Below are 20010 nucleotides of genomic sequence, written 5' to 3'. Positions count from 1 at the left end.
AGAGTGAAGTCTAGTCTCGCACCGGCTAACCCAGGAACGGGGCCGGGGGGGGAGGGAAGCTGGAGAGGGAGAGAAGAGAGAGACCCAGGGGTCTGGGTCTTGGGGGTCCCCAAAGGAAGGTTGGGACACCAGAGAGAGGAAAGGGGGATCAGGGTCCTATAATTCCTGACCTGGTGGCAGCGAGAATATCCAAGCTGGTAGTGAGCTTGGGGGAGTTTCAGGTAAGCCCCCAGATTTTGGATGCTAAAGTCCAGATCTGGGACAGGAGGCTATTACCACAGGGCCAGATCCTCAGGTGGTGTAAAATGGGCCCAACTCCCTTGAAGTCAATGGAGCAGCAGCCACATACACCTGCTGAGGTTCAGGTTCTTATCTTCCAAATTACCCCACGCAGACACTGAGGTGTGGGTTCTGGACAGAGTCACCAGTGAAGGCGGGTGTTTGTCTAGTGTGTGGCGCGGGCTATCAATAAAGCACTGCTTAGCCGTGCATCACTGCCCCACAATCCTAGGTAGAGAAGAAAGAATCCGACTGGTTGTAGGCGATGAGCCATAGGGGAAAGCAAGAATTTCAGGTCTGCAGAGAATGGGCATGTCCCACACAATGGTCCGGTTTGGGTTTCCAATTCCTGGTTATTTTCTCTGATCTCTCATGTAGGTTTCAAGCAGGAGAGAACAAGGACACCCGCCCACCTGTCCCAGAACCCAGGATTCCTAGGGCAGCTCCTCCCAGTCTTCTCACAAGAAATAACCAAGACGAAAGACTTAAGCCCTGGCTTCCATTCAACCTAAAGGAGGCAACTTCAGCTGCAGTGAGAAGAGAGTTTTGAATTCTCTTTCCCTCTCAGCAGAGAGGATATAAGGCCCCTTTCCCCTGTTTCAGAGGTTCTCAACTCAAGGGTCATGAACTGGTGTTGGGGGCCCCAATCACTCTGCTAGATGGGAGAGGGGGGTCCCAGCGCGATGGGACAGATGTCCGGGGGGTGGTGATCCTGGGATAGAAAAGGTGGAGAACCACTACCCTCATCTCATCACCAGAATCAGTCTTGTTGGGGCCCTGCCCGGTCAGAGCCTGCAGCTTCAATCATTTGGTAGATATTCCCCACCCCCCCACACTGCTAGTTATAAATAACTCATCCCTGGCCCTCCAGGCTGGAAATGAATCTCTGCCCTCTTCTACACGTTAATGAATGATCCCTGATCACCGCTGGCTGACTCCGGCTCCACACAACGCCCTTTCCTCCGGGTCACTCTTCGGTTCCGGTGAAATTTGGCGTAGCAACGTAGCCCTGCACAGAAGACACAGATGATGAGTGTGAGATGGTCTAACTGCTCTGGGGAGTAATCTGGGTGTGCGTGTGCGCACTCACACACACACACGGAATTGTACTGGAGTCTGCATGCGTGCTGGTGAATAGAGCTTTCAAGGAATTAGGCTGGTCCTCATCTTACAGTAGGAGAAGCGGAGGCAAGCTCAGCAGTGAGGACATGTGACTCATGGTGACACACAGAGCCAATGGCAGAACCCACCACAACGGGGACTGTCCCATGAACGCTGGGTGAGCCATTTGGACCAGAATGGCAGAGAAGTCCCATCACCTGCGCTGGACCGTGCAGGGCTGATTGTTTTCTTGTCTCTTGTATTAGAGGCTATTTAGCTCACAGCTCAAAGGTGACGTCTGTTCATTAATGGCTGCGATTTCATTGGTGCAGACAGTGTGTTGTACAGGCGCTTCAGAAATTCCACTGACAACAATAAAGACAATCCATAGGAAGTTTTGCTTGGTCTCCCCCGATTACTTCCTATTATTGTCTAAGCGATCCTGCCACTGGGAAATTACAGTAATGTGTGGCTATGAGAGCAGCAACAGTCAGGGAGCTCCCCTTGCTACTTTCTCTCTCTCAAACTCCACGAGAGGAGGCAGAGGCATCTGACAGAGGTGACTGAGGGCCTGATCCAAAGCCGACGGAAGTCCAGAGGAGTCTTTCCATCGACTTCTATGGGGTTTGGATCGGGTCCTCAAGTGTAGGGAACATGTGATGCTGGTTGATGTAGCCTTTGGTGAAGAAGTAATATATGTATACAAGGAAAGCAGCCTCTGTTTTAAAAAGATACCAATGAACAGCCTTCTTAAGGAGGGTGTTTCACTCTGGGAATTTGCCCCGGTAAGTCATCTGGCGCTGAGATCTGGTACATTTGTTTTTTGGTGTCTCTTCTTAGTTATCCTCTTGTCAATCAGAACCATGGGAAGTATTTAGAACGTTGGGCCAGCTCCTAGAAATCCAGCTAGCTCCACTGAGGACAATGATGTATGGCTGCCCCTCAGTATTGCCAGAAGGCGCTGCATGAACAGCCCTGGAGACAAGAGCACTCTTTTGCTCCACAGGGCAGGGACAGCACAGGCTGGGCAGTGCAAGCTTCCCCTAGAGACAGTACCTTTCAGGAGCGAGAGGGACTTCAGTCTCCCTGGCTTCTGCAATCAGACAGCCAACAAAATTGCCTTTGAGAGATGGATTTTATGATGTGGGCAGTTGTCCACTGGACCGATCTCACAGGTCACTGAGCAGATGGCACTTGGATTTGGATACCACTGCTCTGAGCTGCATTCAGACCTGTCTACCAAGAGGGGAAAGGTTCTGCATTTCATTACCAATGCCCCCAGGCCGTTCAGTTCCCCCATAAGAAAAACACATATCATGAGAGCTTCACTTGACTCCAAATTTATGATGCTACTACTGTATCTCATGGGATATCAACATACAATAAGAAATGCATACTTGTCATTAACTTAAGTAGCCTCAACATGAAACAGAGCCTGGGGCAGCCCCACTGTGATTTCCATAGGAGCATCTTCCTGAGGCCAATCTATCACAGCATCATGTTTGAATAAGGTCCTGGGTCTAGAATATCCTGCTACAATGTACACATCTGAGAAAAATCTACCTAGAAAGTATATAGCAAAGTGCATTTTCAAAGCCCCTTACAGCCATTAATGGATTATTGCTCACACTCCTCTGCTGAGACTGGTATGGAGGGATTAATTTCCCTACTTTGCAGGTGAGGAAGTAGAGAGATTAAATGACTTGACCATGGACATGCAGTAAGTTAATGGCAGAGACAAGATTAGAACTCGGGGTCCTGGCTCTCAAACTGCTAGACTACACTGCCCCTCTATAATCTCTGTAGCCAGCCACTGAACCAGCGATAATAAGAAAACAAGGACTTTGGGGTCTCCCACCAGCGACAAGCTGAACTCACCTTGAGTGCACATGCAGTCATCATAACATTTGTTATTAAGGCCTCGATTGTGCGGTTTGCAGAGGTGCTCACGCAAGTCACAGCAGGATCCTGCCAACACAGCGAATGAGCCATCAAGAGATGGTCAAAAGGAGAGAAAATACAGTTGAATTATCTCCCCATTGGCACCTGCCTGGAGCAGAAAGTCCTCCAGGTCACAGTCCCAGTGCATTGTCAGAACATGGATGTTCACAGCAGGCTCCACGTTCACCTCAGCACCCCACTCATTTCTCAAAATTAGGATAAGTTACAGGGGGATGTCACCCCTCCCTCCCCCGACCCCAGCCCCAGAATCCAGGCCTGGATTCCAAACACTCCAGAGTCTGCAACCAACTCCGCAATGAATGAATTTGTTTTTATGAGGCTGGTGCTCACCTGGGAGGCAGTCAAGGTGATGGTCACATGGTTCTCCTTCAGCTGCCATGGTTTCATTCCCACTGCTGGGGCTCTTACTACGGTGGTTCTCTAGGGAGAAGAGCAAATAGCTGATGGAATTCAATGGGGCAGTATCTTTTCCAGCAACCTGAACCTTCCTGCGGTCTGGGTTGGTGAAGTAGCAGCATTTCTTTAGCAGGTGCTAAGCTACTTTGACCTTCTCCCATGTTCCCTCTCACTAGTCCAAATGACTAGCACTCCCACTGCTCACAGGGAACAGAAGGTCTTTGAAAGCTTCCGAGATCAGCACTCCTTCCTAGAGGTAGGACCGGAACCAAACCATCCCTAGATCCAAAGGTCCTCAAACTTTAGAGAAGTTCTGATCTGGATCCAAACTTCTACAGTTCAAGTTTCATCTCTGCTCCTCACAGGCTTCGTTGCTTATTGGAATCCTCCCTCAGCCTGAACCTAACCCAAACTACATCTTCTGGACCAGCTCAGGGCAAATTGCTCCAGAACACAAAATACAAGTGGATAGAAGAAGGGTTTAGCGGGAGTCAAAAGAATCAGCCCCAGCTAATGGAGACAGTTCTAAAAACAATACTTTCCATAGCTAGATTCGTGGATTAGCTCTTGAAAAACAATGACAAATTCCTTAGCCGTTGGCACTAACACTGTTCTCTTTCCAGCTGAACCTGACAATACCAGATAAATCACTTGATACTGCAGAGATGTGGTTTGCTCAATACCGAAGCTGCGGGACCAGCGGACCCTCCACAGGCACGCCGGCGGGAGGTCCTCCGAAGCCGCGGGACCAACGGACCCTCCGCAGGCACACGTGTGGGAGGTCCTCCGAAGCCGTGGGACCAGTGGACCCTCCGCAGGCACGCCTGTGAAGGTAGCCTTCCTGCTGCCCTCGCAGCGCCGGCCGGGCGCCTCCTGCAGCTTGCCGCCCCAAGCACGCGCTTGGCGTGCTGGGGCCTGGAGCCAACCCTGGGTATTTGCATGGATGCTTATAAAGCTAAAATATGCATCCTCATCTTGACAAGCACAGAGTCTGGGTACAGCCATGGCAGGGGTGCGTTAGATATAATCAACTGCACAATCTAACCAATGCAGTAAGACAACATTAGCTTTTTGGCTGTCTCTCCTACTCCTTCCTTCACCCCCAAGTCTGTCCTCCAGTTTCCTGGATAGCTGGGACCCCCAAGCCTTAGAAGGATGGTGGAGGGTCCAGGTAGCAATAGTGGGTCCCATGGATACCTTTCCACTTGGCAGATGGCCACATTTCTGGCTTGAGGTCTTCATAATCTGTCCAATCAAACAGAGCCATATCCAGGGTAGGCATCACGTCCCCATCTTGCCTGACACGGGCCTGCAGATGACAAGAAGCAAGGCAGTAAGTAGTATACCCTTCTGTAGGGCCCTGCAGGGAAATTTCAGCAGGTACTTTAAGGACACTAACTCCCCAGAAGTGGGGATTTTTACCCCTATTTCACAGATTGTTCAGCATCGGCCTCACTGTTCCCTTTGAAGCCAAGGATAAAACTCCTGGAGACCTCAACAGGAGCAGTTAGGTCAATGCTGCTTGCTTCTGAAAATCCTACCCTGTGGCTTTAAAGCAAGTCAGTGGCAGAGCCCAGGATGAGGACTCGTGAGTTCCTGGCTTCCAGGTGCATCCTGGGTCCACTGGGACATGCTGGAGATGTTTCAATCAAAGGAGGTGATCTTCCTGAGTGAGGAAATGCTCTGGTTGTCTCTGAGGAACTTTTTAGGAGAGCTTTTGCATCAGACAATACACCTGGAAAGTGGATGCCTGAAAGGGGCAGGAGGGTATTGTAGCTCATGGGGAAGTTTTGGGGTCTCACACTGGGTGAAGAGAAGGTGTTTTTCAGTAGAGAGCTGATCACTGCGGGGGAGATGGTAGCACCAAGCAGCTACCTGTTTCCTCTCCCAGGATTCTGCTGTCTCCAGGTGGGGATAGCCAGCCATCCTCAACCTCCATACCATCACTGAGCTTGACTTAGGACAGCTGAGCACTTAACTCCCTCAGGTCACTTCGAAAATTCCAGCAAGCGGCAGTGGTGGAGGGTCCAGTGCGTTTAACAGATGCACCTTTACCTGGGGCCGAAGGGATGCGGCTGGAAGAGCTGGTGGTTCCTCAGTAGAAGTTGCTGTCTCCAGCGTGGTGAAGAGGAGCACCGTGGAAGCCAGACCCGTGAATTCCTCCACCTGCAGGTTTTGAAACTGCCCCTCAAAGTTTTCAGGCTTCTTATACAGCGAGCTTGGCCCAGGGTCAGGGCCTTTGCCTACACAAGGTGACAAGGACAACAACTTCATCTTCCTCATCCCTTTCCTTGCTAGGGGCAACCGAATTTCCCCTGGGGAGTTACACCGCAACACCACCTGCAGCCTTTGAATCTGGATCCGGACATCAGATGCACTTGGACCTTAAGGTGTGTGGGGTGGGGGAAGCAGTTCAAATCCATCTCATTCCAAATCCATCTTTCCCAGGGGAAGTTTCGAAGCGGCTGACACAGACTTTTATTGATTATTATTATTATTAATCTGTATTGTGGAAGGGCCAACCCAGCAGCTGATGGTGCTTGGTGCTGTACAAACAGAACAGAATAATCTCTGCCCCGAAGAGCTTATCTGGGAATGCCATAGCAAAACAGGGCATGGCCGTTGATTTAAAACTATATTGTGGGATTCAGCCAACACTCGCAGGAGTCAATAGGAGTAGAGTATGGCTGAGTGCTTTTGAGTAACCCACCCTTAATTGGTAAACTGTAACTGTTTAATTTAAATCCAATTGAAACCAATATAGTTATGCCACTACAAACCACTGTGTGCACACACTTATTTCAGTTTGAGAGGAGTTTATTTTGGTTCTGTGTATATCTGTTCCTAGTTGACTGTTTAAGATAAACTGAAGTAAGAGCGTCCACACAGCCCTTTGTACTAGCTTCACTAAATCAGTTTAAATTTACACCTTAAGCTAAATTTATATCTACACAGGAAGATTGCAACAGTCTGGGAAAAATACTGCCTGAAACCAGCATTAGTGTTCTTTGTTCTCCCTCCTCTAGACCTTGTCTGAAGCAGTCAGTCCCATAAGAAAGCAACCAAGGGCTCTTTCTTTTAGGGAGGGCAGAAAGAGATTGAGGTGAGCCATGGGAAATATCGGAGGCCAAATTCTCAGTTAGTGTAAATTGGCATAGCTGCATTAGCTCTAATAGAGCAATGCTGATTTACACCAGCTGAGAAACTGGCCCCCAGAGTCATGCATAAACACAGCTTGAACTGAGAAGCAAAGCAGCCCCGTTGTTAAATTAAAGCAACTTTTAAATTCTGTTAGTGTAATTTGGCACCTGCAAAATTTACGTTTCACACAACTTTGCTAAATTGGCTTGACTGAAAATCATGAGAATTCAAGTTTTGATGCAAAATAAATAAATAAATAAAAATAATGTGGATGAAAATTGTTTTATGTACGTACATATGTATGTACGTACGTAGGTACGTACGTATGTATTAATTTCCAATTCTGGTAATGTTCCAAGGTCAAGATTGGCAGTTTTGAACATTGCTTAGATGTGTTTGTAAACTGGACCAGTTGAGAAAAAGAAACAACAATAAAACCCCCAAAGAAAGCCAAAACAACCCAACCCTCATGAAATTTCAGGGTTTCCTTCCTTCCCAAAATCACATAACTTTTACAAAACAGCAATGAATTGTGACAACCTGAGATTTCAACATTTTCACATTTTCTTGTGCATATTTTGTACAGATGCCCACCCACCGGATCACACCAGCCACACACACTGCCCTCAAACACCCTCCCATGCTCCTCTACACCTCTGCACACACACACTGCCCATTCCCAATCACCCTCCTCCCTCACCCCCAGAACCCTGACACACTGCCCTTCCCTAATCACCTTTCCCCATACACACTGCCCTTCCCTCCCACACTGTCCCTCCCCATCACACACTTCCCTTCTCTCCCATACTGCCCCTCCCCAGCCATGTTCCCCCTCACAAACACACTGCCCCTCCCCACCACACACTGCCACTCCCCCCCACACTGCCCATCCCCATCACACACTTCCCTTCTCTCCCACACTGTCCCTCCCCTCCAGCCCACATCCCCTCACACACACACTGCCCACTGGACGGCCGCCAACATACCTTCCCCACACCCGGCCCTCCTAGCCACCCTTTCCCCCTCACTACGCCACCCCCACTGCCCGCTCCCTCACGCCTTCCCCCATACGTCCCTGCACAACAACTCCCCCAGCCACCTTCGCCCACACTGCCCCGCCCGCCAGTGCAGGGGTCGGCCGGGCGGCTCACTCGGGGAGGGGCCGTAAAGCGAAAATCGCGTATAGTCATAATTACATCGAGAGTAATGGCGGGCGGAAATGCCGCTCTACAGAAACAGTATTTAAATTGTTGTTTCTCTTTTGTTTTTCTTGCTTTTGCCGACTGCGTGAAGCTGAAATCGTGCATGTTAAATGCACCTAAGATGCGACAGACCTGTATGTATCCATCTCTCCTCATCTCTAAGCAGGGAGCCATTCTTCCGCACAAGTAATAAGACTGCTTGTGGCCTGCCAATTCATGGCACAGCCCACCCCCCACATACACTTTGCCCTCTGAAGTGGCCAGGAGACCTTGGTCCCTTTGAGTCCCTTAGGGTTCTGCTACCTCTTTGTTGTTTCAGCCTTTCCCTGCGGCTGTGCCGCCGGTGCTCCCGGTTCTGCTTCTTCCCCCTCTCCGACCCCGGGGACTGGTTCCCTCTCTCAGGATATGGGAACTCAAAGCCCAGAAACACGTCCTTCTGCTGCTTCAGGGCAGCGGGCCGCTGGATTGCTCCCTGGTCCTCCCCAGCTGGAGTCCCACTTGCCAGCCTGAGGGCCTCCTCTCCAGACACCTGCCCTCTGGAAGTCATGCCATGGGCCCTGTCCTTCTTGGCTCCACCATGCCTGCGGTGGTGCCCTGCTCTGGGCTGATGCTGCCACAGCTCCTCGTTTTGCAGGTTGTTTTTATTCTCTGGGATGTTTTTGTCCTGGGTGCCAGAGTCCAGGGATCCCACTGGGCAGATGTCAGAGAGAACCAGGACACAGAAGAAAAAGAAAGGGGACAAGGAGCAGGAGGAAGATGCCATAATCCTGGGCGCCTTGCCGCACCTGAGGTAAACATATAATCAACATCAAGCTTATCAAAGAATCCAGGCCTTGTAGAGCCCACAAAACCCCCTACCCCATACCGGGATTGAGATCAGCCCTTTAAACACGTCACACTCACTGTTCCCACAGCTGCACTCCAGCCTTGTGGGACTGTGTTTTTATCCCTTAATAGCACCACTCCGGATGTTCTTGTTAGCCATATAAAAGTCTCATCCTGATCTGAATCCTGCTAGGCTCCTGGCCTCCATGATATCATGTGGCAATGAGTTCCACATGCCAACCGAGCATTATGCAAAATAATAACAACAACAACAACAACAGCCTCTCCTTTTATCAGTTTGAAATCTTCTGCCTTTCAGTTTCATTGAATGTGGCTTTAACCTGAGGCTCTCAACATGCTTTACAAAGACTGCCAAGTGTTGTGATCCCCATTTGAGGAACAGGAGAGACACCAAGAAATTAAGTGTGTTGGTCAACATCACCAACTGGCAGAGCTGGGAACAGAATCCAGGTGCTCTGACGCTCACTCCTGCCCTCTGTGCCACATGGCTGACTTAAGAGGGTGAGCAGCACTGCAGAAGGAGAGTGGCCAGAAGGCAGTATCGTCACATGCTGGATTTATTCACCCCGTCCCATGTATCCTCCTGGCAAAGAGTATGCAATCCTTGCAGATCCTGCATTTAGCAAAACCTTGCATCAAGGAAAACAGCCAAAGGAAAGACATAATTCGATCAACGAGCCTGTTACGTGGGAAGACACTGGCTCTGCAGTTGCTTCTGCGACACAAAGAGTCTCCTGTCCAGGGATTGCTGACTCAACATGAATAAGGAGTGCGTTTGAGAACCAGTGGGTAAAGGGGACATTCCAGGCTAGGGCCCCTGGGCTAGCACCTCAGCTGGCATAAATGGGCAGTTTCTTTGATTTCAGTCAAACTGAGCGTCAGCCCAATAGTCCAACCAAACCTCACCAGCTAGGAAGAGCCCTGACCTCTGGGGGAAGTTGGAGTCCAGAACCCACGTTGGCAGCTTAGCCCCACCTCTCATCTCTTGGGACACCAGGGGTCAATGACTATAACATGCAGGCAGGGCCAAGGAGTACAGCAAACGAGGAGGGTCCTTGAGACTGGATGCACATGGAGCGCAGGGGGAGGCCAGGACTGAAGCAGTATGGAGTGGGAGGCAGGCCAAGATTCAGGACTGAATGTGAACACAGCGTGAAGAGGCTCAAGGCTGGCAATGAATGAGTCCCTCCTCCTTGGTTACCTCCTCCTATTCCAGCCTTGGTTACAGCAGCATGTGCAAGGCCTGCAGGGGAGGAGAGGTTCCAGTTTCATGTGCAAATGAAGGTCATTAATCAATGGTGATGCCTCCCTTTGATTTCTGACTAGCCCCCCTACCTTTCCCTTTTACCTCCTGCCAGCCGAGTAGGTAGAGATGGGATCCTGGCTCCTATGGGAAATGGTGGGGCAGTCCAGCGCCAGCTGCCGTGCTGGAGCTGCCTGCCAGGCAGGTCGGCATTCTGGGTCTCCTCACGGCTGACTTGCTTGAAATGAAAATGTCAGAACTGGACGCAGCTGATGGCCTTGTAGGGCAGATGATTGGCTTGGGGCTAGGCTGCACCAGGGAAGCTAAAGCAAAGCAGGGTCTGAGTAAACCCTGGAAGTGTTCCATTGAAGGGTAGCCAGGCAGCAGACAAATGTTTCCAGTCACCTCTGTTGGACTGCTAAGGGTGGGAGGGCTGTCTCATGTGCCAAATAGGGGATTGGGACTGGGGTTCTGAGCTGCTATTCTTGGGTTCCATTCCCTGCTCTGCCACCCTGTGGCCTTGGGCAAGTCACTTCACCACTCCTTGCCTCAGTTTCTCCACTGGTGTCAGGAGACTTGTTAGGTCAGTAAAACCATTTGAGATCCTTAGATGGAATGGTGAGGGCAAAATATTATTATTTACTTCTCTTTGTATTCAGATTTCTCACATGGTTTCTTTACTGCTCGAGTTTTTGTTCTAAGACGGGTCTTCAGACCCTCATACAATCAGTGTATGGACTTCACTGCCCTGGTCATACACACCTTCTCTCATCCCTCCCCCAACCCCTCCAAAACCAATCTTTTCCCATTGAGAATACTTCTTAAGCTGTTCTAGTGCACCTATTGCCGTGGGACAGAGGTACCGTTATTAGCATGGCACGGAGGAGGCTGGTCCCCCTGAGTCTGGGCTATACACATTTGGATGGAGCAATAGGAAGCCCAAACCCCAAAGGCAATGACCATCTCTAGAATTTAACTGCAGCTCTTCACCTCCTCTGCTGGGTTAGGCCACAAAAAAGCTTCCGTGGCTGACGCTGGTACTGGTGGACTCGGCTTAATATGAGATTGTAAAAAAACTATATCACAGAGGAAGAACTGTGTCTCTTTGGGGGTGCAGAGCTTGGCACACCAACATCTTTCCTCCCACCAATTCTCTTCACTCCTGATTAATTTCCCCCTGCTCCCAGGACAGTGACCAGATAGCAAATGTGAAAAATCAGGACACTTTTTTCACCGGGGGGGAGGGGTTGCCTTTTTAAAACAAAGCCATTGATATCAGGACCTCTGATCAGCCCAGCTGCCAGTGAGCACCTCCTAAGTACATGCCTGCAATGGCTAAACCTCAGACCACTGCACAGCAGCCATTAACCCTTCAGGTTCCAGGCAGCCTCTATGGATTGTCCAGCTAGAGTCAGCATGACAAGAAAGCAGAGGAAAGGGGAATAACTAGCATCTCCTTTGATGCCAGCGCCACTGCTGCTTCATGAAGCCGACCACAGGAGGCCTAAGATTCTCTTCCACAGTTAAGATGTTTTCCCTGAGTTTCAAACTATGACACAGATTCAGTGTAAATCCGGAGCGTCTCCCCTGAGGTTAGTGAAAGCTCCTCTGCATTCACACCTGCATTATCAAGAGCAGAATCTGGCCCTGAGACAGGATAAAGGAGCCAGCTCAGCTTTCTGAGGGTTAGCTCCCAGGAAAGCACGACTGCTGTGTAAGGGAGATTCAGTGTGCGCGTCTTAGGAATCAAACTTTAATTAAACATGGAAGACATGAGTTAAAAGGTCTCGCCAAATGCCCATTACTTGTTACTGACAGAATCTTTACCATTGGCACATTTTGCTGGGGATTTGTCACCAGCGCATAAGGAAGAAAGGGAAGCCCTGGCTGCCAGGAGCAACTGATGTGCTCATAAGAAGGAATTCTTCAGTCCTCTAGTGAAAACCCTGCTTATTTATCCCCAGCAAGCTCTGTCACAGCCTTCCTACAGTTACTGCCTGTGGGTCTTTAGAGAGTGGAAGGAGGCAAACCTTTCCATACTTTTCCACTCCCATCGGGAAAAGCCCTCTCCCCTGGAAGTTCAGGCCTAAGCAGCGCTAGTGTAGACAGCACCCGTGCCTTTATTTAGGGCTGCTAATGAACAAGGAAAGCTGCTTGTCTAAGCATTGCTTTGCGATGCATTGGAATCTCTTACTTGCCAAGGGAGGCCATGCTACAAAATAGCATTTCATTGTGGTTCATGCAAAATCTAGAGTTACAACATGGAATCCATCTAGCAAAGCATCTGCAGTTCCCAGTCCAAGGCCAGTGAAACAATAAATATTGTTGAGCAAAAAACAGTATCTCTGTGTCCAGAACATTTTCATCTTGTTTTTTTAAATTAGAGCAAACCAGTTGGATCTTGGCAACTCCGAATTCTAAGGACTGGGAACAGTGTCTCACCTTCTCATCCACAGGAGAAATGGGAGGGTACCAAGCAGAAGGAACAGCAGGTGCCAAGAGTGGATTAAACAGGCGGTTCTTGCCTGGGCCACACATCACAATCACTAGTGCAGCCACAAGCCCTTTGCTTTCCACTTGAACATTACCCCAGCCACGTGTTCTTCTGGGGTCCTGATGCCAAAGAATCAGACGCAGAGCACCCCTGCGGGGCTAAATGCTGCTGTGAACTTAAATGCAGCTTTTCGCCAACTGGGAAAGTGCAGCGCCCAGGCCCTGGCCCTAGGAGCTACCCTGAGGGCATGATACAGTTTGGAATCTTGCAGGGGCCAGAGGGCTACCTCCACTCTGCACTAGATCTGTGGGCATGGGAAAGAGGGCCCAGGTTTGCAATAATAAATATGTGATATCAAACAGCGCCTGTCATCCGAGGAGCTAAGAAGTGTTAATGCTGCTGTTCTGCCTGCTTGACTCCAAAGACAACAGGATACATTCAGGCCACCCTGAGTTAATGGAACCGCCACTCCATTAAAGAGCAACTCCTACAATGCCCCTTGTCAGCATGGGACTCCTCCAGATAGTGCATCCTCTTCTGCATCAGCCAGTCATATGCCCAGATCCAGCTGCTACCTCTACTTCCCAATCCTCTTCCCCTGCACAATCTGCAAGTTCTCTCTTCCCATCTACAGTATCCTTTGCTTTACACACACAAACCCATTCATTTCTGACACTGGTCTGCATCTTCTCCGGCCTCCCGCTGCTGCTCTTCCCATCAGCAGCCAGGCTGGCTCCTGATCCTCCTCCCTCCAAACCAAGCTCCAGCGTAGCCTCTCTCCTGATTGAGCATCGCACTTGTACCAAGTCCATTGTGCTGTGCATTTCAGAGACATAGAAGCCAGCATCAGTCTGACACCTCCACTCCACTCTTTTCATAACAGGATAGATTCTGTGTTCACCTCAGTAGGTGTTAAGTCAGAGTGGAATTTGCCCCTGCAAGGAGATGCCTTTGCCAGCCTGCTCTGAAACAAAGTTGTACATAGTGTAGAGACAAAATTTCACCTCCTTCCTGGGATCCGGCTTAAGCAATAAAGATTATAAAGTTCCCCCAGGCTTGGCTGCTCCCAGGATTCTCCCTCAGTGCTGCTTGGCCCACACCCTAGATCCTCATTCCTCTAGAAGACACTCCTGCCTCCCTTATCCAGGCAGGGTAATGAGTCACCCCCCTCAGTGTGTCAGCAGGACCCACTTAACATTCCCAGCAGGATCAACACGTGCTAACAGAGTGAAGGGTCTCAAGCAAATACTACCAAGCCTGCTAATGGTCCTAAAACTACCCTCAGTGCAGCCAGGATGGTGTAGGGGATTATTAATGGGCTATAGAGCCTTCCAATTCTAAGTCACCAGTTTGAATCCAACTTGGGTAAGTAGCGGCTGTTCAGCAGCTTATATAAGACATGAGTTTGTTGGGGCTCAGACCCATTCCTAGTGGGCAGGCATCTGTAGCACAAAACCCACCAATGTAATGGGCACTAATGTGCTCTGTCATTTTTAGTCGCTACAGAGAAAAACCAGGGACTTACTGTGTCACTGAAATGCAGCCATCTCCTGCCCCCAACTTAAAGGTGGTTCCTCAGGGATAAAGCAAAGACATCAGGCCAACACCAAATTCATTCAAATATCTAATAATCCCCCCGTCTCCCACTCCATATTGGTGGGGGGGAGAAGGAGCTCTGAGCCCATGAACAAAGAATGTTGAGACTATTGACAGACAGAGGAAACCAGCTTGTGAGCTCCAGGGCTGAATCAAAATGGATTGAATAGAAACCTGGGCCAGATTTATCCCTGGCTTTAAGGAATTAAATTTGTGGTGGGAGTGCTACAGTGTACAGCTCTCATGGCGCTCCAGACAGAGGAACATAAGCTGCAGGGATAGACAAACGTACGTGTGTATCTCATCATGTGTGTGTGTTGTGTGTGCGCATGGCAGGGCTGATGGCCAATGAATCCCAATCATCCCTGCCAGGGCTTACGGTAAAGAAGGATCCAGGGGGTGACGGGGTGATGGATGGGCCTGGAGGAGAATAGAATGGGGGGAGCTCTGGTCTGGGCTAGCAGACATACAGCAAGTGGGCTGGAGTCAGGAGGATGGCATTGTGCAGATAAATGAGGTTTCTCTTCCCTGCTGGGGCTCTCTCCATCTGTTTTTCTATTTCTGCAGGCAAGTGCTGTGGAACTTCACACGTTTCTCTCCCCTTCACCAGCATCCCTCTCTTATATGCACTCATCTCAAACACCACTACCCCAGATATAGGAAATGCACATGGCCGCATCCCTGGCTTTGAGCATTTCTTGCATATTCCTGTCACCAATTTTGTAAAGAGCTTTCTGGCGTGACAGCTTCCATACCAGAGCTGCCAGCCCAGGCATCCTCTTTCAGACCTAGCTCATGCACACAAAGAAGCACTCTGTTACTTTCAGGATCCACCTCCTCCTTTTCCAAACGGTCCATGAACTTGCTTCAACTTTCCTCACTCCCCTCTCTGAGCCCACCCTGATCCCCCTTCATTTGTCCACCCCTGGATCCTCCTTGTTCCTGGTCACCAAATTTGGTGAAAGAGCCTTCTTCTCTGCAGCTCCTGTCTCACTCTGTTATTATTTAACTTGGTGTGGCATTTTACAGTTACTGCAAAAGCTGCTACACAAAAGAAAGTCCCAGGGCCAAATTTTGCAATGCCCTAAGCGCTCATGGCTCCCCCTTGGGTACGCTGGAAATTGAGTTCATTTGTATGAGGGCTGAGTTTGGCCCATAATGTGATTGTGGAAGGGTTGTGACTCTGACACAGGACTGAATGGGCTTTGGGAAAATACACGCCTGTCCCATTTCAGGGCCCCCGGCATCCTATTCAGTAACACCTAAAAATCCCCACCACCACTATGCAGCCTCTTGCTAAGCCTAGATGGCAGAGATGGTCGGTCCCTGCTGCCTGACCCACACTGTCTAATGTAGATGCTTTGCACTGCCATGGCCCCTTTCATCCAAGGATCTCAGAGTGTTTTACAGACCTTAGCCGCACAATGCACTTGAGAGGCAGCTCCTTAGGATTACCCCTGTTTTATTAATGGATGGAGAGAAGCACAGAGGGGTAAGACCCACATTTTCAAAAGTGCCACCTAATTCTGGGTATCTCTATTTTTGCATGCTCAACCCAAGACACCTTAAAGGGGCCTGATTCTCCATTGTCCTTCACCCTGGGTTGTCACGAACACCCATGCAAAGTAAGCGTATAATGCTACCATTCCAAATGGGCAGGGTTTTACGTCCATGTCAAGCTCATTTTGCACTGGCAGGAATGACTGCACATGCTGTAGGCCGTGGCAAAGCAGGCCCCACTGGGGTTGTAATGGCCTCATCCCATCTGCAAGTCAGGGCCATGGTGTCTCAAGCGGAGCACTGAAGATCAGTGACCAGTGAAAAATGTTGGCTTTGATGATCAATGATAGAGCTGGGATGCCCTCCTGATGAGAAACATAGTGTCACACGTGTAATGCTACTCAAGAAATCCCATCTTCAGCAGCTCACATACAGTGGGAGGTTTGCAATTATACATTTGCCATCAGGTCACCACTTGCCTCTGAGGTTTTACACTTTGGCTCTGAGCGGTGCTGGACACCTTGCAAATCTCTCATCTCCCAAGAGATGGGCCTTGCCTTCCTATTACCTTGAGCCTCAATCCTCAACCTGTACCCTTGGGAATAACTCTTCCTCAAGCTCTATTGACTTCAGTAGCACTATGGCAAGAGGATTGCAGGACTGGGCCTCCAATGTCCTAGAAGGTGGAACAGACAGATAGGACACGGTATGGAAATGGAAGAGGGGCACCTGGATGAATATGCAGTACCCTCTGCTCTGCTTTCTCCCTGGAGCTTCACAAAACGGCTGACACAGCCATCATTGGTGAGAGACGTGTGACCTGCTATCAAACGGGGTCTCTTCTTCCCAATAATGAGATTAAAATGGCAATGAATCTGAGATTAGCATCCAAGATACAGTCACTTGCTGTCACCACGGCACTGAAGAATCTCTAATTTCATGCACAAAGCAAGAGTGACAAACGGGGGACGATCAATAGAAAAGGACACTGCACACGCCACTGAAAAGCATTCAGCCAACTGATAAAAAACACCCAGTGGAGATACACCAGGGGGGATTTGACCCAATATGCTTAATCATTTCAGGGGGTGAATTTGTCCCCATGTATCAGCTCACAGAGCAAGATACTGACATTATTCCTTGCATGATAAGTGTTGATTTTTTAAATCAGATTTCACAAGAGAAATGCACAGTTTTATAAAAAGGAAATGTAATGAAAATGCAAACCAATTTCCATCCAAACTCTGTGCTGATGGAAGACTTCACGTGTGAATTGGATGAATGTCATATAAATGCTATATGATGAATTACCAGCTGTAATAAGCCATTAGCTGATGCCAAAATCATTTAATTCAGAATCACAACCCCACTTTCACCAGCAGAAGAAGATTAGAGGACAATCAGGGAGCAATTGAGAGAGGTGTGTGCTTGTGTTTCTCTGTGAATACAATTATTAGCTTTAAAAAAAAAACCACAGGAAAACAGAAGCTTTTCATCATAGTAACTTTTCCCAATGGAGCAAGTGCAGGCTGAGGAGACATCTAGGATCAATGGGACAGTGTGGTTACTCTTAGGTGCAAAAGGAGCTAGATGGAGAAAAACAAACAGTAGAAAGTGCAAACAAGCAAACTCAGGAAGACAACATGAATGGAGTACCAGGATCTTAAAAGCAGCAGAGAGTCCTGTGGCACCTTATAGACTAACAGACATATAGGAGCATGAGCTTTCGTGGGTGAATACCCACTTCGTTGGATACATGCATCCGTCGAAGTGGGTATTCACCCACAAAAGCTCGTGCTCCAATACGTGTTAGTCTATAAGGTGTCACAGGACTCTGCTGCTTTTACAGATCCAGACTAACACGGCTACCCCTCTGATACAGGATCTTAAAGTGACCCAGAGCCTCTAATAGTATCCAAAGTGACTAAGATTTAAAGTAGCTGGGAAACAGCAACACTGTCTGATTCTCAGCATGAATGGAGAAGAGGGCGAGCAGATGATTAATCATAAGGACTGACTGACCCCAGTACTCATGGCCCCATCTCCAAAGATCTATACTAGATCAGATCACTAGACAGGCCTAATCACTGGGATGCTCTATACATTTTTCAGGTTCTTAAGTCCCCCCACTTTCTGCCAGGCATTAAGAAACATCACAGGCATCTGTTGTGCAGATGATAAAAGTGACTGTATCAGGTCTGACTCCGAGGACCCCCCACAACCGAAATAATTAACCCTGTTGGCAATGGGCCTGCATGTGAAATAAACAATAAAATAACTAATAAAACCCTGGGAGAGAACAGACAGTGCCTGGGGTGCCTTTGAATGGATTAAACTGCATCCCTACCACAGCCCTTCCCGCAACCACAGTGACTAGAATCAATAATACAGGAGGGAAGGGGGGGAAATCAGGCACAGGGAGGTAGAAGAACTCAAACAATGCACTAATGAGAGGGACCATGTCATAACAATGAAAGCCGAAGGCTGGCTACCTCCCCTCTAGCTTAGCCATCGCTGGCTAAAAGTGACTTTAGACTGGCACCAACCAGGAACATGGGACCAGCAGCATGAGCCCCCGCCCCCGCCCCAGTCCGGGAGATTCTAAGCGGGACCACGATGTAAAGGCGTCACCCCCCACCCCTCTCACACACTTTCCCCCAAGAATCAGCAGCTGTACCTGAAATCAGCAAAGGCGAACTGGACCAAAGCTCAGGCCTGCAGAGAGTGGCATGGGGGAGCGGGATCTCGAGCTGCTCAGGTGTGTGGGGGTGACGGGCAGCCCCCTCCAGAGGGGCTGTGAACCCCAGAGGGGGAAGGGATCGGGGCAGCCTAAGGAAGTGGAAGTCTTTGGGCCGCGGCGCAGTCAGCCACCCTCAGCATCTCACAGCCCTCCGCCGGGCTGGGAGGGAGGGATGGGCAGGAAAGGTGTGTGGGCGGGGGAAAGGGGGGCGTCCCGCCAGAGGACGATAGAACCTGCCCATTCCCTGCCCCCTCCCCAGAGAAGAGGGCTGAGCCCAGTTGCAAGGTCAGAGGTGCAGGGAGGGAGAGATCCGCTGCCTACCTGTCTGCAGCTCCTCGGCTCTGGAGGCAGCCCGGACGGCAGAGGCAGCTGGGAGGGCAGGGAGGGGAATCGCCGATCTGCCTGGCTGGGGTGGGGGGGGCTGTCCACACCCGAGAGGAGGAGGAGACAGGGGAGGGCGAGAGGCAGTGGGGGAATGTGCAGAGCCGGCCCAGGAGCTGGGGACGCTGGGAAGCCCAGGGGAGAGGGGTGGGGGGATCAGATGGAGCTACTAGCAATAGAGTTGGGGGCGGCGGGTGTTGCAATAGGAGGAAAGAGAGTGCGCGTTCCCGAGCCCAGGCGCGCCCCCGCGGGGCTGCTCCCCCAGCTGGTGGTCCCCAGAGAGAGAAGGAGACAAAGGCAGGAGACAAAGGCAGGAGGGAGCCCCCGGGGGGAGAAGTTGATGCCAGGTGCGAGAGTGAGAAGGGAAGTTCCCCACCCCGCCCCAGTCACAGGAATCAGGTGTGGGGGGAGCTGCAAAGCTCAACGCCTCACCTGCCTGCAGCTGCTGCCGGCCCGGGGCTCAGCTCCCGCCTCCGTTCACACCCGCAGCGCTTCAAAGCGGATTGGGGCCCTCTGGAGTGCCGGGGCAGCGAGTGGCGCGGTGACCGCAGGATACAATGAGATCAAGGCTCTGCTCAGCTGGTGGAGCGTCTGCCCGCGTACGCGAGCCCCGGGCTCAGTCCCCAAAGAGATTAGTCTCCATTGCTGTCAAATGGGATAGAACAAATACTCCGGGGTGGGGGGAGTTGTTAGGTTGTTTGATGATAACCCCCCCCCCCACGCGCACACACACGCATCATACTAGGGAGTGGAATAAAGGTGGTGAAACCTCCCCCCCCCCCAGCTCCTGATTTGGGGACATCTGTGTTAGCAGGGAAAATAAAAGATAAAGTCATCACCATCATGTACACAGGTCTCTTCAAAGTCAGGACGCACCTGGGGTTTCACTTCCCTGCTTCTCTCACAACAGATTTTTTTAATTCCCAGGAGAGGGTTGGCAGTTCAAATGGTCTCCCCCACATCCTTTCCCTCCTTCCTTTGCCACAGTCTCTATTTCTGGCTGTATTAAAAAAAAAAGTCAGTCGATCTTAGCGGCTTGGCATAATTCTTACTGCGCTGATCTCTCCTCAGAGATGCCTTGTGTGTGTGCGCACCATGGTATGTACCCGCATGTCTCATGTAGGGAATT

At 50.1% G+C, this 20010-nt stretch overlaps 1 protein-coding gene across 1 annotated transcript; it reads right to left on the bottom strand.

Moving 5' to 3' along the window:
- Window positions 1-987: 987 nt before the first annotated feature.
- DRAXIN (dorsal inhibitory axon guidance protein) lies at window positions 988-19023 on the bottom strand. Its single transcript, XM_032775415.2, has 7 exons — window positions 18822-19023; window positions 8385-8866; window positions 5794-5981; window positions 4936-5047; window positions 3673-3762; window positions 3259-3348; window positions 988-1288 (listed from the first exon to the last, which is right to left on the bottom strand). Exons 2-7 carry the CDS (start codon window positions 8842-8844, stop codon window positions 1176-1178), a joined length of 1053 nt encoding a protein of 350 aa, XP_032631306.1. The 5' UTR covers window positions 8845-8866; window positions 18822-19023; the 3' UTR covers window positions 988-1175.
- Between the last annotated feature and the right edge of the window lie 987 nt (window positions 19024-20010).

This window comes from Chelonoidis abingdonii, chromosome 23 (assembly GCF_003597395.2).
Source record: "Chelonoidis abingdonii isolate Lonesome George chromosome 23, CheloAbing_2.0, whole genome shotgun sequence".
Classification (NCBI taxonomy): Eukaryota; Metazoa; Chordata; order Testudines; family Testudinidae; genus Chelonoidis; species Chelonoidis abingdonii.
This window is presented reverse-complemented; position numbering and strand designations above follow the sequence as displayed.